Here is an 18,170-nt window from a genome sequence, read left to right as displayed (position 1 = left end):
CTGGTGGGGCAGGGAGCTGGCACTTCTGCTGGGGCTTGGTGGCGAGGGCCGTGCGCCTGCCGGCCGGAGTGTCGGCATGCGAGTAACGCATCGGCGTGGGGAGGAAGTGCTTGGTCCCCCGTGGCTCGGGAAGGCAAGCTCCGCTGGGGATCCGTGCAGAAGCAGGGCCTCGAGTTGTAACTGGCAACACTTTCACCATTCAAAATAGAACAGTTCCCTTTTAGTCTAAATTGTGATGGTTTTGCTTTTTTTTTTTAAATAAAAAAAAAGGATGCGTGTCAATGTATTTCTGTGTGTGCGTGCATCTGTGTACATGAGTAACAGCCAACTAGCTCATATGGTCATGACCAAGCTATATTTCAGAAGAGAAAAGAAACACATTTATCACACTTTTCCTAAAACGAAAAGCTAAAATTTCAAGTTCAGTATTCGCTATCTTGTCCTTCCCTCCCCACCCTCCCTTGCTATTTCTGGGTTTTTTCCCTTCCAACTTACTTTAGCACCATAACACATTTTAAACATTACAATCCCTCTTCAGATACTACACAAAATGTCCCATAAAAATAGTGCTTTTTTTGCCAAAAAAGTTATATAATATATTATATATATAAATCAACTAAATCCGTGGCAAATGTGCAATGCAGACGCCTCCTCCATTTAAAGTGAGCATCAGCTCACTTTTTTCTTCTTTTTTTTTTTTTCTTCTTTCCCCTTTCCTTTTTCTTCTCTTTTTCTCGCTTTCTCTCTCCTCTTCCTCTCTCTCTCACGTCATCGGTGATTTCAAAAAGGTGCAAGTCGATTTGGAATCTTGTAATGAAGCACACACACAAAAATGCAGATGGGGGCTCCTCGGAACTTTGCAGGTACGTTTTGTTTTTGTTTTTTTTCTTTTAAAGGTGCAAAAGAAAGTTATAAAAATAAGGAAACCAAAAGAAAAAAAAAAGAAGAAAAAAGTGGGGTGGGAATGAGGCAAAAAAATGATATCCCTCAATATTTCTCCCCATTTTATTTCTTTTTTTCACTTTATTGTCAAGAAAGACACGGAATGGACTCTTCTTCTTCACAAAAAAAAAAAAAGATTGAAAAAGAAATTTAACTTCATATCCTTTTTCCCTCTTGCTCTTTCTTTTGTCTTCTGGCATTGGCACCGGGGATGTCACGCAGCGCCCGGCAGCAAAAAGTTCAAGTGCCAAACTGTCCCTTTGCAAGTTCAGGTTTGGAAATACTGGGGGCACGGGGAAACGAAACAGGCCTGGGAAACAAAAACAACCCTCCCCCCCACCCCGAGAGGACGATGCCGCGGGAGTGGCGCTGCTGAAGCCGCCGCCGCCATTCCCTCCTTCCTGTGTCAGTTGTTTGGTTGGGGCCAGAGCGGCGTGAGGGTGCCCCGGCCGCCGCGTTCCTCAGCTCGGCGGTCCCAGGGACGGAGGGGATCGAGGGCCGGGTCTCACCAGTCCTCCCGCCCTCCCCCGGGAGATCAAAAATCGAGACAGCTGGTCAGGGTTCATTTCTGGGGACCAGCCATTTCGGGGGAGGCTCGCGCTACGGGGGGCCTCTGGCTGGGCAGGGAGATGAGGGGACGGTGCAGGGCTTTGGCTTCCTCAGCCGCTTGCAGCCCCTCTGCCTGCCACCGGTACTGGCGAGCCCGCAGGATGCCTGGCACCTCCCGCTGCAGCCGCTGCGAGCTCTTCTTCTGCCACACCTCATACTTGGAGTACTTGGCATGCGAGGGCTTCTGGAAGCTCTCCTGCAAGGGGATGGAATAGCAACGTCAGCTTCACCGCAAGCCTGCCCGCCCACCAGATGCAGGTTCCCCTCTCTGAGCTCCAGTCACCCATGGAAATGTCACCCCTTCCCTGAAAACACTCAAGGGCAGGTGAGATGAGCAACCTGGTCTAGTTGAAGATGTCCCTGCTCACTGCAGGGGGATTGAACCGGATGACCTTTAAAGGTCTCCTCCGACCCAAACAATTCCATGACTCTGTGATCCAGCCCACCTCCAGTCCCCTACTTTGTTAAGAGCTGCAAGGTATTCAGTATGAGTTGCCAATAGTGGCCATCTCTCAAAGGCTCTGCAGAAGCAACACACCTTGCAACTGGGATTTGTCCTTTCCCCTCATGACCTTCCCATCTCTTCTCTTGCTGTGGATTTAGAAGGCAGGCCATGGTGGTGCAGCCCCTTACCTTGCTGAGTGCTGGCAGACCCACCAAGGAGGTGGCGGAGAGGTCGCGCTCAGACTTGACAGACTTGGCGCAGTAGGTTTCCAGCAGAGCCAGGTCACAGCTCCGAAAGCAGCACTCTTCCACAATGCCCCGGTTGATCCGCCGGTTATTTCGTCCCACCGGCCTACCTGCAACAGCAGAGACCCCAGCATTAGCCACCAACCTGGACTTGACCCTCTCCCCTTCACCACAGTACTCACCCCCTCATGGGCATCCCTCTACCAGCCACCAGAGCCCACTGGATCACACTAGCTTCCAAAATAGCAGCTCTGCTCCTAAACCAACACCCACAAATCAGTCCATTTGCTGTTGATCCCCGAGTTTGCACGGCACTAAAGAAAGGCGCTTTATACCGTAGTGACTTATTTCCCTTGCTGAAGCAAGGAAGCTCGAACCCAGCCCAGCTGCCATCACTGTGTCCATCATTGCCACCATCTCCCATGTTGCTCCTGGAAAGCACGCTTTATTAGCAAGAAGCAGCACGGCATGACAGTTGGCAATCTCCCTCCATCGGGTAGACACTCGGGCAGGTGAAGCGAACCAAGAAGGCTAAATTTTACCAGATGGGACAGCTCTGAGACAGTTGCAGAAAGAATACAAGCTCCTGCACCTGCCAAGAATAGCTATTGAACTTCATTTATTAATAAGGGTTCCTTTCCTGTTGTTGCCTGAAGGATGCAAAAGCTTGTGTCCAGTGCAGCAACAACCAAGTGGATCTCACAGCACTGCTTAACGAGAGCCAAAGACATCCAGAGGAAAAGCTTACGTCAGTTTTACTGTTTTTCTTCCCCATCTTGAAATGAAAAAGATGGGCAAATTTGAATTTCCAATGCAAAACAAATTTGCTTGGGAACTGTGACTTCCAAAACGTAAACCGGCCCAAGACGAAAGGATTTGCTCGGCGCTTTGGCACGTGGCATGTTCTGCGCTTGTGCTGCTCTGGGGTTTGCAGCCAGGGCTCTGCACGCTGCCATGAGCACCTCCTCCCAGCACAGGGTGCTCCGAGGGAGGGGAGCAGATGCTGGTGCCAGTGGGGCATGCAAACAGGATAAAGTATCACATGTCAGCCAGGAGAATCTGAGTATGGAAAAAACTGAACGAGCAGTGGATGCGCAACACCTAACGCTGCTTGTCACTGAGTCCCCAGCTCCCAGTCAGCCTGCAGGAACACATTACAAGGTCCACACTGGCCCAGGGCATGACTCGTAATGCCTGACTCTGGAAGACACATTCACTTGAAGGCATTCACTTGAAGCCTCGGTGAAGAGCTAAGAGCTCTGGCTGATCAATTTTCCCAGGGGTTACCCCATCTGGGTGCTCATTCAAAGTGTCTTGGGCCAAAGTGTAAAGCATGGGAGCTTTCTGCACATGCAGTCTGACCCACATGTGAAAAGCAGCTTCATATGTGCAACACAAACATGTGTGTGCCATGTATCCTCGCATGTGCCATGTAGATTTGTGGCCATACCTCACCACAGGCTCTGTGACAGCAAAGGTCCTGGCAGCAGGACATCTGCTCTCTGTTAAAACCAGCTGTGCCCCCACCAGCAGGAGCCCTCTGCTCCATGCTGGTGCATTGCCCATGGCATTGGGGCACAGGGCGATGGGGCAGCTGACTCAAACCATGCAGCCTGCCTTGGGGAGTCATTTGAAATGCTCTGGTTTCTACATTCATCCCCCCTGAGCCACAACCTTCTTTTCCGGAAAAACTTCAGGCATGACCTTTAGCCGGCCCTGCAGGACAGTGAGAAGGACAGTTCCCCTTAGGTAGAGGCTTGGTGAAGGGAGTACTGTTAGGACTTTAATTTTCTCTGTATAAATGCTTGTGGCAAACGAGCACACTAGATTGGGCCTACTCTTTCACAGAATCATAGAATTGTTTTGGTTGGAAAAGACTTTTAAGATCATCAAGTCCAACCACTAACATCACCCTGCCAAGCCCACTACTAAAAGCAGGGCAGGTGTGCTGGGTGCCTGCAGTACGAGCAATATTGGTGCAGGCAACCCCGGTGGTTATGTCTAAGGCAGACAGCGTTGAGGAGTCAGCTAGGGGCTGGCACATACACCCTTCCGTTTGCCATGCCCTGCGAGGTCCACAGGAGACGTGTGCTGCCTTCAACATCCCATACCTGATACAGCCCCTACTCAGCACCTATCGACCCCAGTGCCCAAACCTGTGTGCCTGGCAGGTTGCTCCAGAAAGGCATCCTGAGCACAGGCAGGAGAGTTTGGAAGGAAAAGAGAAAAATTCAAGTCACCCCCTCTTGCTAGCACATCCCCAGAGGGCTGCGTTCACACTCCCGCTGAACAGAAGGTTGCACAAGTGACAACACGCATGGTTCAGGGAGAAGTTGAGGTTTTGAAAGGTTACATGTGTCGTCTCAAAAACAGAAGTTGCACGCTTGCAGCTATGTGTTTGTTTGGAAAAAAGGAGCAGAGAGGGGAACCAACAAGCAAAGTGGGACCATTTTCACTGCTTTACCAATCAAAGGCACTCTTCCACATGTGGGAAGGTCATAGCAGCACATGTTTGCAAAAGTCCAGGTTTGCAAAGGTCCTGGCAGGGACTCTGCAGTGGCATAGCTGCTTCCTCCCTGCTCACTGCTGCTATCCAGCCCGCAGAAACACATGCTTCCCCCTCTCTCTGGCATAAAGCTGCTGCGGGCCCTTTGCCTCGCCGCTGTCAGCTCTGCTGTGGCAGGCCCAACATGCACGTTGCCCATTACATAATTGTCCGTACGGATCTCGCCAAATGCCAATACAATCCTCTGTGGGAGACTTACTTGAGGGAAAAAAAAAAAAAGTAAAGAGGCAAACACAACAAACAGGAATTTAGTCCTAGAAAATACCTGGAGACAATAACCCAGGGGAGAGATGCCAGGACATTGCTGGTAAACAGCAGTATCGCTGCTGACCTGGATTGGGAAAAGCGTTTGTTCTGTAACACGACTTACGTACAAGCTAAGGGTCAGATTTCCTGGCTTTTGCCCATGGGTGGCATCTTGTTTTGACACCACTGCCAAACCCAGGGAGGGTTTTGACTCTCCAGCCCTTGCCACAGGGGAGAGCTGTGGCAGTGGCAGGCTGTGGCATGGCTGAGGTGTGTCAGCCACTTTGCATCGCAGCACGGACTGTCTCCTCCCGAGGAAACATGTCTCCTCTCGGCTTTCAATGAATGGCTATGCTGTCCTTTTCCCCAAACTGTGCTCCACCAAAAACTCCCACAGCAATGCTGAGGGGTCAAGCACTGTGATGCAAAGCCTGGCTGCCCCAGGTTATTCCAGTCCACAGTGGGCTGTCAGGACAGGGAGAGTCGGGCATCTCGGCAGTGGTGCAAAGCCAAACTCAATGCCGGGAGAACCCAGAGGCCGCGTACCTGCTGGAGGCGGAGGCACTGCAGTGGGAGTACAGGAGGGTCCTGTCCCTCCCCAGTGTTACCACATCACCAGGACCAGATGGGTACCGTAGGGAGGGGTGTGTGGTGCCAGTGCCACCTTGGCTGGGTCCCCTCTCCTCTGGTCAATCAGGCAGCAAGCCAAGTGGAAGGGGACTTTGGGTGTAAACAGCCCTGTGCTCCTGTCGCAGGAATGTCGGGAGCAACAAGGGGGCCTTTGTGCGGCACCAGGCCCCGTCCCAGTGCCCCTGGCCTGGCCCTCCTCCACTCCGGCACCGCATTTTCCCCCCTGCTTTTTCCTAGTATTATTCGGAGGAGCGGAGGGCGCGCAAGAATGTGCCCTGTCAGCACAAGCGGCTGCAAAGAGCTAAATTCTTATCAGCTGTTGGAAAGGAGGAAACAGGAGCTGTTGTTTACAGAGAAGTCGGACGCCTCTCCTCCTACAGCCCCTTCTCCCTTCCCTGCCAGCGCTGCATGACAGCAACTTTGTGTCCGGGACTTCTCCTCAACCTGCCTCGCTTTTTTCACTCAGGGCTGTGCTCAGCATCTCCCCATGGGCTGTGCTGCTGTCCCCAGGCTAGATGCCAGAGAGCAGGGAGAGGGGTTCCAACCCTGCTGCAGAGCCATGACGGGATACCACCTCCTCACTGGCACCTATGGGCAAAGATCCAAAAGCCTTAACAGTCATAGTGTGGAGGAATCATGGCAGAGGTGGAGAGCAAAGCACGGCCAGGCACTCTCAGAACGCTGGCATCACCATGCCCACTCTGTGTCCAGTTACCAGCAAACCTCAGCGCTGCTGCTCCTGCCCCTCTTGCAGCAGCTCTTTTGCGTCCCAGCTCTTGGAGGCAGCTTCAGTATCCTCAGCCCCAAGCACCTGCCAGTCATGATGCCTCCAAGGGCACCTGAGTGCTAGGACTCACTCCCTCTGCCAGTGGACCATTATTGGGGATGCACCTGCCTCAGTCTAGGTTGCATATTTCCCAATCATCAGATGTTGGGGGGATGAAACACTGTTGGTACACTGCATCCCCTTGCATGGGTGCAAACAGCATCAGAGCTAGCACTTTGCTAGCTAAGTGCTCCCTTGTAAGAGTGCAGAGCATCATTTAAGTTCTTAAACCACCACTGCAGTAGAAAACCAATAAGGCATTCTCATACCATTTTTGTCTTTTAGCAAGATTACCAGCCAGCTGCTGCCAACAAGTGGGACCCAAATGTACCTGTGGGGCAAGGATGCCCAAGTCATTTACCTCTCATACAAAAGACTGTCAGAGCAGGCTGCTCATCAGGTCACGTGTCCCATGCTGAGAAGTGCTCATGACAAGACCAGGATCAGTGTTAAGATGTAAACTGTTGATCATGTGACATAACCGTGCCCTGTCAAGTCTGTATGGTGACAATAGCATAGCCATGAGGGTTTAGGAGTGAAGATGAATATAATAAGGAGGATTAGTCACTTTATGAAGCCAACTGATGGAGGTAGATGGAAAAGGGGAGGTGAGCTGGAGACATCCAAATCCTTCATCAAGTAGAGCCATTGGTCAAATATCTTCAGCCCTTCATGGCACAGGTTGATCAGAGGGGTTAAAATATGGGACTGGTGGGAATTTGCTTCATCTCCCCACATCTGGGCACTCCAGAAATATTAAAAAAGAAGAAGAAAGGACAGGAGAGGAGAAAAAAAAATCCCCTCACAGGCATCAGACTCGTCACTTGGCATCAAGAAACTGGTCTGCCTTCAAAAGTGGTTTTATCTTGGCCTGGGCAGTTGGGTTATTTGAGGTGAAAGGAGGTCATTTTGTCTGTAAAACAAAAGCCCCATTCCCTTTTATCCCCAGAGGGGGAGGGGAGGGAAGAGAAACAACAGGAGGGAGATGGGTGCTCCTCTATATACGTAGAGGGACAGGAAGAGGTGAGCCAAGTGGGAGAGGAGCTGCCTCGCTGGTGTGGCAGTAAGGCCAGCCCCAGACCCAGCACATCGGCCAGGCTCTGGCATGGGGCTCATTGGTAGAGGAAAGGTGAAAGGGGAAGATGAGAAGAAGAAGGGCAGCTGATGTGTAAATCCTCATTGCTCAGCTCAGCAAGAGGAAGGAAATGCAACCCAGCATGTCCCCAAAATCACTGCCTTCCTGCAACACCTAGGGAGCCATGAAAAATCCCACTGCTCAGCTGGGATGGAGCAGTGTGACTACCCCCAGCTAGTGGCAAAATTACCTGCAGCCCAAGCATCTGCCCAAAACTGCAGTACCGGAACCCTGGCTGCTGATGGATGTGAGATTCCTGTGCCTCTCCCTGCCCAATCTCAGCAGTCAGTGTCAGCTAAGTCTGGCTGAGCAGCCAGGTTGGGAAGGGACAGCCAGGGTCGTTGTCTCCTGTTTTTGCAGTGCCTCATTCTATGCACAGGCAGGTTGGGACATGAGAGAGGCTGGCACTCGACTCCACTACTGCAAAAAACACCCTGTTTGTAACTTGAAAGTGACTTTTAAATTCCTTTTCCCAAGGTAGAGGCAAGACTGCCAAATGCACAGCATGGTGTGCAGCTGGTATCTCCATCCTCTTCCCACTCCTTGCCTTGGCCTCTTTCCTGTAGTCAGTCACTCTGCAGGTCAGTGCTCAGTGGGCAGCAAGACACAAGGTCTTCCCTCTCCCAAAGCAGAGCAGGGGACTGAAACACCAGAACAAGAAATCACACTCGAGGCACTTTCACCCATGGATTATTGAGCATCCACCACTGCTGGCTTATTCCTCCTCCTCTCCATTTCCTAGCAGTGCCAATGGTCTAAACCCCCAAAGCATGTTAGTAGAAAGTTTGCTCTAGTCAACTGTCCTGAAGCCACCTGCATCCTCTGGACAAGAGCAACGCCATGGGTTTTTGCACTAGCTGCACTGCAAAAGGGTGAGACACCACTCTTCGGTGACAGGTTCTCCGGCAGCTAGTCGGGAGGCTACAAAGCATATTTTGGGAGCAGCCTAGAAGCTGGTGCTATACTCAAGTGAAGCCTGCCCAGAAAGAGGGAGCTCAGCTCCCTGCCTGCTCTGAGGATGCAGCGCTTAGGCAGCACGGTTTAGAAAAAAGCCAGTGTCTAAGCTCAGCAGAGAATTGGCTGTAGGCATCGTCATTATTTTAATGACTTGCCCGCATCACCAGTGAGCCAACCACCCATGGCTCCCCAGCAACATTTGACTTTCCCAAGCATCAAATGCAACACCCAAACAGTTTCCCAATGGGATTAGCCAGTTCCCAAAATTGGTGCAAGGTGGGTGCATGTCACCCTGAGCTTGTTGATTTTCTCACTCCTCTCTGGCCTACTGTCACATACAAGGCAATCCCAAAAAGCTCTAGGCTGAGAAACCCCTCCTTTCCCTCCCACTCAGCTTCACCAAAGCAAGGTGTGGGGTGCGAGCCGCATCCTGCTTGCTGCCAGCAGCTGCCCGGCACTTACTGAAGTAGAAGCCTCTGTCCCCACAGACGAACTGCAGCGTGTCCACCAGCTCCCCGCCACAGAGGGTCTCCGCTGTGCCGTACGCCGCAGCCGAGTCCAGCGCGTAGGCCAGGAACGCCAGCAGCAGGAGCAGCATCCGCCTCGCCGCACACATCCTCTGCACCTAGGGACAGAGGCACAGCATTAACACAGCACCAGAGACCCCCCTCTCTTTGCGCCACCTCCCCCAGGCAATGCCCACTTTGGTGTCTGATGCCCGCACCTAGCAGACTGCAGTGCTGAGCTGGCCACTGGTGCCAGACGAGCTCCTTACACTCACCCCACTGGTCACCTGCTCTGGTCAGACAACATTTGCATTGAAGCAGTTTTTCCATTGGAAAATCCCACTGCAGCCTACCTCGAAAGGCTTTTGTTGTCCCTGCTCTCTCAACAGCACGATTTTTAATTTTTTCCCCCTTTTACCTGGGAAACAATTCAAATTATTATCAGGATATTGTTTTGGTTTTTTTCATTTCCGATGACAGGTTTTCGTACCCTACCTGAATGCATATTCCCACAAAGCAGAAACAAGTGGAGTTTCAACTTGTGCTAGAGTTGCTTTTGAGGAAAGCTGGGTTTTGTCAGGGAGCAGCAGCCTTGGCCCTGGGCACATGAGAGGCTCGGGCAATCGAGGAGCTGATTGCACAAGCCGTGTTTGCTGATGAGAGCTGGGACCAAGAAGACATCCTTCAGGAGTACAGCAGTACCATGAAAACACAACTGAGGCATCACCAAGGAGGGCCAAGAGGGTATCAGCCGGTGCAAAGGATTGAAAAAGAATCTCCCAGGATATTTGATAACTAATCCAAAGATTTTCCCTGACTTGGCTCTGGAAAACAGCTTTACCTCTGCGTCAGCTTCTGCAGGTGTAAAGCAAGGGTGCTATTGCCTCACTGGATGAGCCAAAACCCATGAGGTTTTTCAAGGCATTCTAGTCTCTCCATAATGCACATCACTGTATACATACAGTCAAAAAACAATGGTGGCCAGAGAGGTCAGCTCAAAATGAACAGGGGAATTGAGATAAAACAGCAGCTGGCATCGGGCAATGCTAAATCTCAAGCAGAGCATCCTCTCTTCCTGCTAATGCTCAGTCAAGACACTGGGTTTCACATCCAGCTTTCATCACCATAGCATCTGAGCAACTCCAGAATAAGATCAGTTAATGAATATTACCTCACCCCCCCCGGGGATGCTCTGAGATGGAGCCGAAGCCCAGGATAGATTAAATGACTCGCCCAAGGTCACGGGGGAAGTCTGCAGCACAGCCAGGAAATTAGCCCAGCTCCCCGGGGGCCCTGCTCTGGTCCTGCCAGCAATAAAGCCACCCTTGCTACCAATTCTTTACTAGCATGTAGCTCAAATTGTCACTGCTAGAAACACACCACACTATGAGCTGTGAGCTCTTCTGAGCAGCCTGAGGACAGGGATCAGCAGCAAGAAAAGACAACACAGAGGATGCAAGGTCTGGGCAGGCTGAGAGGGGATTCATCCCTGGCACAAGCTTCGACGCCCATCATATTGCTCAGCCTGTGCTGGAAGAGAACAGCAAGGTGGGCATAATCCCTCCAGGGTTCTGGGTAAAAGACTCAGCAGCCCTGGGAACAAACTGGACTCAAACCAGCAAGTGATGAGATTGGGATCAGCTATTGCAGTAGCACTGCTCCTTTTGGCACACTGTGGGGGCTTTGGTTTATCGGCATTAGGGGCAGAGGGATGGCACAGGGCTGTGAATGCACCACACGGCCAAACTGCAGTGTTTTGTCACCAACACTTTTTCATCTTGATTTTTTCCATCAAATGGCCAATGGGTGTTTCCTGGGCTTCCTTGGCATGGCCACAGCATCACCATCACTGCTCGAGCCAGCCCAGCCTGGTGCAGTAGCATCAGCAGCCTCATCTCCAAATGATGAGAGATCAATTAACTCCTTCCTTTTCCTTTCTTTTTTTTTTTTTGTTCCCTTTTTTCCTCTCTTTTCCTGTGCAGCTCCTGATTGCTGGTGGCCCCAGGGCACAGGTAGCCCCTCCGGCTCATTGCCAGAGTGAACAGATGTATGCCATTCAGTGCCACCATTGAAGCTGCTGACATGAGACTTCAGGACACTCAAATAGTCCCCTGCCCCCAATTAGGCTCATGCTGACTGCAGGCACTGTAGCTAACGAGCAGGCTGCAATGCCAGCCTGCCTCTGCCCAGAACGGGCTTGCTTGGTGGCATGAGTGACAAACAGAGTTTTTCCTCTAACCCTCAGTCTAAAGAAATGGGTGAGATGCTCTGAATCAAGGGGAGAGAGAGGTTTTGTCAGTGGGGCGATATCTGATGCTGGGGAGATCTGATATGTTCTGTGGAAAAAAACGTTGTGTTCCTTGGAAAATACCAGCTCCCGTGCATCCTGTGTCACAAGCACAACCCTCCTGGCAGTCAGCTCTTTTAGGGCGCCCGCCCACTCCATAACTCCAGCCAGGAAGCCCCCCAAACCCGTGGGGGACAGGACGGTCCTGAAGCTGTCTTCCAGAGCCAGGCTGGCAAGGAGTTAAGCGACACTATGAAGTGTCCCTTTGCTCAGGCATCATCCAACAGCCCTTTCCTTCACTGTCACCTTGGCATCTCTCTGCTCCCTCCAGCAGCCATGTAAGGAGAAACCAGGCAGCAAAGCAAACAGCATCTTTATTTACTACCTGGTGCTGCAGTTTCTGTCAAGCTTGTTGTAGCTGCAACCCAATCCAACCCCATAAACCCTTCCCTCTCACTTTGGCCCTACTGACCCTGTGGAGGAAAAGCCCCCAGGCTTCCCACAAAGGCTACACAGGTTCCCAGGATGCTGTCACCAGCTCAGTGCATCCTGGTGAATCTTAAATGGATCCTTCTCCCCTCCTCATTCCTCCTCAGCAGGGATGAGCAGCACCCATGCAGGAGGGCTGGCAATTGCCCTGCCACAGCTGCCAGAGCAGGCACTGCTCCCCAAAATGAGGTGGCACAGCACAGCACAGCTGGGTACTCACAGCTCACAACCTGGTGCAAACACCATGCTGCCTGCACAAGTTACCGCTGGCTACAGTTATCATGACCAAGTCCTGCTCAGCCCTATCAACCTCTCAGAGCCTTCATTCTCCACTGGAAATGTGAGACAGCATAGTTTTTGATCTCTACTCCAAGCATTAGGACAGGGACAGCCCCCTCAGCTGCAGGACAGGAGTAAAATCACACTGATGGCTGGAAAACCCTTCAGTTTGTATTAGAAAACCCCTCTCATACAAGACATAAGAGGAATAAGGCAGGGAGAGGTAAGTGGATGCCTTCCCACAGGACAAAGTCCTGCTTCTGCTGGCAGAGAGGCTTCACCTACCAAAGTCTCCCCTTGCCAACATGAACTGAAGCAGCAGTGTTGGCTGCCATTCCCCTTCATGTGCCAGCAGAGAGCTCAAATGCTTCAGGAGGCAGTTTGAACCAAGAGCAGTGGGAACAGCAGCAAAAGACATGCCGAGTGCCCAACCACCTGAACACCCGAGTCCTCCTAAGAAGGGCTCAGACCTCCCACAGTGTGCAAGAAGGTGATGCACAAGTGCCCTGTACTGCCCTGTGAATAGCACCTGAAGCTCCTATGAATAATCCATGTTGGAAAGCAGCCTTCTTTGAGCAGGAGAGGCTCAGACAAGTCATCAGAGCACGTTCCTGGCCCCTCCTTGCCCAGAGAGGGTGTGCTTCACTCTCCATCCTTTGTATTCCTCTCCTGCCTTCTCCTACACCCCTTCACACTGCCAGGTCCCCACATGAAGCCAAGGGTGTGGCTGGAGCCAGCTCAGCCGTGAGCTGCCACACGTGGAACATAGCCACTGCCTTGGGACAATGTGTGTTCCCCAGTCACAGCACATCCTGCTGCACCCATTGGGGACCCCCACACACCCCTGGGAAGCCCCCAGGCAGAGGGGACACACCAGCAGAGAGTCCTCTCAGAGTGGCTGCAGCATGCAGTTGCAAGCCTGAAGGCTGATCTGCAGCAGGGCCACCGTCCCACCCGAGGCCATAAAGGATTTTTTTCAGGATTTGCAGCAGAATCAGCTGGATTGGTGATTTCTGTCCAGCTGCTGTGGAGTCGGGGGCCAAGAAGCCACAATGTGCTAAAAGGCCCAGTTGCCAAATCTCAGAGAACAGCTCAGGCATCCCTTGCATTCAGGCTTGCACTGAGACAGCCAAACCACGGTGCCTCTCTTGGGCAACAAACATCTCCCCAAAAACGGAGACTAAACCTCCTGTCTGACCTAATTCCTTCTTCAGTCTGGCCTTCATTACAATTTAATATGAACAGAACAACGTAGGAGGGAATTGACAGATGGCCGAGTCTGCAAAATTTGGATTTAGACAGCAAAAAGACCAAAAAAACTAGAAAATCTCACTTCTTTGTGGAGCAGTGCAGTGCTCAAAAGGGATCATGGCAAAGAGTAACCAGCCCAAACCCCGCAGCATGTGCAGAAGGGGAAAACCCTGGGCTGCACATCCCAGCTTCCATCATCCTCCACCCCTTCAGAAAAGAAGTGGGCAGACTGATGTTTTGCTACTCTGAGGATTGCCTGTGAGAGATGCTGAGCATCTGCATCTCTGCGTTACTCCTCGGTGGGCAGCCCCAGGAGAGTGGGAGCCAGTCTGGTTTGGAGCATGGCTCTCCTGAAAGGGCAGGACACGGGCACGTGCCGACCTCACACATGCCAAGTGGATGCCGGCCCTGCCCATGGGCAACCTCACACAGGGCACTGGGCCATGACGCCCTGAGGTGCCAAGTAGTAAAGGGCTAATAGAGGCCAGCAGGGAGAGGCAGGTGCATTGGCAGCCGAAAACCACCCAGGGGTTGCATCTTGGGCAGAGGCCCAGGGATGAGGTGCCGGCAGTACACAAAGGGAGAAGCCGCCTGTGCTGTGCTGCAGAAGAGCCTCCCTCTTCCTCCAAAAGAAAAGGGAGGAGATTTCCGACCCATAGCTTGGAAGAAGCAAGCTTCCAAACACAAAATTTTCAATCATTGAACTGTCAGGTGAATCAAAACTGGCCTAGAACCAGAGGTTTTGCTGTTTAGCTTGAAACAAAATAAACCGTCCTGATTCTTGGCACCTGGCTCACATGACATCCATATGGCTGAGGTTGGCAATGCTGCTGCTATTTTTAGCCCCACTTTTTTTGTCTCATCTCCATCAGCAGCCCACTCCACCCCACATCAGGGGGTCACCTTTCTGCCTCTCAACCTTCCAGCGGGGAGGGACACGTGCCTCTTGCACCCACGGGCCAGGGCAGGCAGGACAGCGCCCATATGTGCCGGTGCAAGAGCTACCATAGCTATGGAAAAATCAAGCTGAAAAAGGTGAATGGGGTATTCAGTACCATTTACTCACCCCACCGGGGAGTGAGAGCATATTGCACAAATTTTGGTATGCAGCCCAGAAACATTTGATTTATTGCATAAAAAAAGGGAAATGCAATCTTGCTTAACTCTTCTGAAGACAGCTGGCAGGACCCAGGGAAGGGATTTAAGTCCATTTTAGTAGCCTCACTTAACTCCTTTCTTTATTGTTCCTCTTCCCTTTCTGCATTCCCACCCAAAACCTGGAGTATATCAGGGAAAGTTAACAGCAAGTTAAGCTGTTAAATCAGAAATTGTGGCGACTGGAGTCTACTGGCAAGTGATATTCCCACAACATGTTGAACTTGCTTTATGTCTTGGCAGAGAGGCTTTAACCCATTCAGAGTTGGGCTGCAACCTCCCAAGGCAGATTTCTTCCCCCCAGTGCTCTCCACCTCTCCTGACCCCTCACACGAGTGTGTTGAGCGAGGCCAGTATCTCTTTGCCCCATTAAGACACACAGCAGCCTTTAAAAGCAAAGAGAATCCAAAGAAGGATCGGAGAGGTCAGTCCCAGGACACAAGCGGGGATAGGAGAGGGTGGGCCACTCACAGTGCTCATATGCGCTGCTGGAAATGCACCAGCTCCTTGGTCTCTCTAAAAATAAGACCTCACCTGCTGTGTTTGCTTTATTTAAAAAAAGAAAAGTACAGAAATGCTTCTCTCCGGTGCTCCAGGAGGCGAGCCGGGCTCGCGCCAAAGCCTATAGGAATCAATGGGAAGACGTGCACTGACACCTCCGGGTTGCCTGGTCAAAGCAGTAGCCCTCCAGCCAGGCTGCAAAAAGGATCACCTGTCAGAAAAAGCGCTGGGACACACACGCAGACACATTTTGGCTCTCAAATTTCATGTGGCGGTGGGAGGGGACCCGCGGTGTCAAATCTTTTATGCCTTAATGAATTTTCACAGGAGCCGGGATAGCCCCTTTGAAAGGCTGAGTGAACTTGTGTGGGTGTCGACAACATGGAGCAAGATTTACAGCTCTGACCCATTCACCCCCACCAAAATTGTCAAGTTTGGTCCAAAACAGCTCAGTGAAGCTCAAATCAGAATTGTCAGTCAGTTTTATTCTTCCAGATGTCCTTAGCACAAAGTCACCCTTACAAAACCCAGGCTCCTCAACTCCACTCTAAATCAAGGCAAGAGGAGGAGTAAAACACCCAAGAGGCTGAACCCTGTGAAGTAACACACACACGCACACACACACACACACACACACGCACAAACCTGACAACAACTGAACCCAAAGAAAACCAGGCCTTGACCTCCCAAGCACATCCCAGCTTTGGAAAAACTACAGACTCTGCATAGCCAGCCTCAACTCCGGGGTTGAAAGCAACAGTTTTCCCGAGGTGTCCATTTAAAACCACCCACACAAACCTTGTTTTTACATTCGATTGCTCCACACCGCCTGAGAGAGAGCAGGCGGCTTAGAAACCCTGCTGAAGTACCCCGGGCTGGAGCCACAGCTGCTGGTACAGCCACGCTAAACCCGAGTTTCTTCATGTGCCCCAATTCCCTACTGCTCAACAGAGTGCTAAAACCTTTCCAAGTTGTGCTCTTTAAAATAATCACTGTAGGGAAAAGCAATTGGGAAGGAAGGAAAAAAAAAAATCACACAAAGTCGAAGGCTGCATGCCAACCGTTAACTCCCGCTCCATTTTGGCTTCGATTTCTTGTTTTTCCTCTCTGTATTTTTATCCCTCCGAGACCGAACGCACCGCAGTATTTTGCAGAAGAGAGTTTAATCATCTCCCCGGTCTCCCGAGCCGGGGAACTGCCTGTCCCTTCTGCGCGGCCCCCGCCGCTACCGGCGTCTCCCAGCTCCCAACCCCCTCGCCCCGGCGCGGCGGGGGCCGCGTAGCCCGACCTCACCTCGCGTAGCCCCGGCCCCCGCACCCCCACAGCCGCTCCGGCTCCCGACGCGGGATCGCTGAGCAAAAGGCGCGAGTCCCGCCGCCAGCACTCCCCTGGGGACATATGGGGCGGGCAGCCGGCGGTCCGTCCCTGCCGCCGGCCCGCGGGGAGCCCCCCGGGGATACCCTCGCGCACCCCGCGGCAGCGGCCGCCCCGCTGGCCGCTCTTGGGGCCGGCTCTCGGGGTCCCTCTAGTGACAAGCGTGGGAACGGCGGGTAACGGGGAGACCGCGGCGCGGCTCGGTGGCACGGCACGGCACGACTCGGCGCGAAGGACCCCCGTGCCGCTGGTCTCGCCCGCGGAGGGGCAGCGCGGAGGGGCAGCGCGGAGCGGCGCGGAGCGGCGCTTACCTTGGCGCTGCCGCCGCTACTCTCAACTTGTGTCGGCGGCGGCGGGCCGGGGAGGAAGGCTGGCTGCCGGCAGCGTTCATCCGTGGCTGCCCCTGCGCTTGACATGCTGCTCTCCTGCCCTGGCAGCGGTCGCGGCTCTGGCTCGCCTTCCCCGCGCCCTGCCTCGCTCTCCTCGCCTTGCCTTTTTGGTATGTCAAGTCCCTGCTGGATTTGGTCTGAAGGATGTTATTTTGTTACGATCAGGTATTTTGTTGTTCTAGAAAGCGAGCGAGCCCTTTCCTTTCTTTTTCTTTTTTTCCTCCTCTTTTTCCTTTTTTTTTTTTTTCTTTTTTCTTTTTTTTTTTTTTTCCCTTTTTGTCCTTCTCTTCCTCTCCTCCTGCTTTGGCTGCCCCTTGAGTGGCTCTTACTTTTGTGTTTACTGACTGCGTCTCTCTGGCCGGGGCTGAGGGGCCGGCTGCCTGACTACCCGCTGCTCCCGGCTGGCTGCCCCACGAGCGAGGAGACAGGCAGGGCGCTCCGGCTGTCCCCCTTTTATACCCCCCCAATGGGCATGCTCTGACTTCCCCCAGCGAGCACCAGCCCGGCCACGCAGCCAATAATGTTGCAGAGCGGTCTAACCCCCTCTTCCCTCCCTTCCTTTCTTCCCTCCTTCTCCGTCGTAACCCTCCGGAGTCCAGCTCGGGGAGGGAAGAGGGGACAGAAAGTTTTGCCGCACGATTTCTTTGCGAGTTGCTCCCAGCTGGGAGCTTTGAGCCCCCCACACGGCCGGACCCGGGGGCGGGGGGGAAGGGGACTGCGCACAACCCCCTCCGCCCTTGCAGGTGAAGGGAGAGGTGGGGGTCCGCGTCCCGAGCCCCTACCCAAAATGCTGGAGGCACCCCATGGGCGCCTTTCGCTGCCGGATGGCGAGCTTCAGGCCCTGGGGAATGAGAGAAGGCAGCGGGAGATTGCCCTGCCCCCCCCGGCTTCTGGGCTCTCTCTAGGTGCGCACAGGGCACAGGTGTCTGTGCCATCCACCATGCCCTGCACCGGGCCCCAAACTGCGCCGAAGGGCGAAGGCACGGCCATTCAGGTCTGCCGGCCTCACGGGCTCGCACGCTGCCCCGGAGCCCTGACCTGCATGATGCCACTTCAGCGAGCCCCAGTCTCAGCAGCAGCGAGCCCCCGAGTCCACTCGTGCAATGTCCCTGTGGACAACATGGACGCTCCCCCTCCACGGAGCAGCGATACTGGGATTTTGCACCCCACAGAGCACCTTCCCCGGAGAGATTCCTGCTTTCTAGACGCCCTTTGCTTCCCGCGGGGTTCTGAAAGCAAAGCTCGGTTGCCTTTAAGCCAGAGGGACTTTTCGCAGGCTCCGCCGCTGCGTGTCCGGCAGCGCGCGAGCTCGAGGCGCTCCCGCGGCTCTGCCACTGC

The 18,170-nt window shown here is 53.0% G+C and overlaps 1 protein-coding gene across 2 annotated transcripts; it reads right to left on the bottom strand.

The window, feature by feature from the left end:
* Window positions 1–477: 477 nt before the first annotated feature.
* IGF2 (insulin like growth factor 2) lies at window positions 478–17,248 on the bottom strand. Of its 2 annotated transcripts, none has more exons than XM_061999659.1 (4): window positions 16,755–17,248; window positions 9,064–9,226; window positions 2,185–2,351; window positions 478–1,747 (listed from the first exon to the last, which is right to left on the bottom strand). In XM_061999659.1, exons 1-4 carry the CDS (start codon window positions 16,857–16,859, stop codon window positions 1,505–1,507), a joined length of 678 nt encoding a protein of 225 aa, XP_061855643.1. In that variant the 5' UTR covers window positions 16,860–17,248; the 3' UTR covers window positions 478–1,504. The 2 variants fall into 2 exon arrangements, with proteins under 2 accessions (XP_061855643.1, XP_061855644.1); XM_061999660.1 differs by lacking the exon at window positions 16,755–17,248 and adding an exon at window positions 16,363–16,414.
* Between the last annotated feature and the right edge of the window lie 922 nt (window positions 17,249–18,170).

The sequence above is a fragment of the Colius striatus genome, chromosome 7 (genome assembly GCF_028858725.1).
Source record: "Colius striatus isolate bColStr4 chromosome 7, bColStr4.1.hap1, whole genome shotgun sequence".
In the NCBI taxonomy this organism is placed as follows: Eukaryota; Metazoa; Chordata; class Aves; order Coliiformes; family Coliidae; genus Colius; species Colius striatus.
Note: the sequence above shows the minus strand (reverse complement) of the source record. Positions and strands in the feature narration are given on the sequence as shown.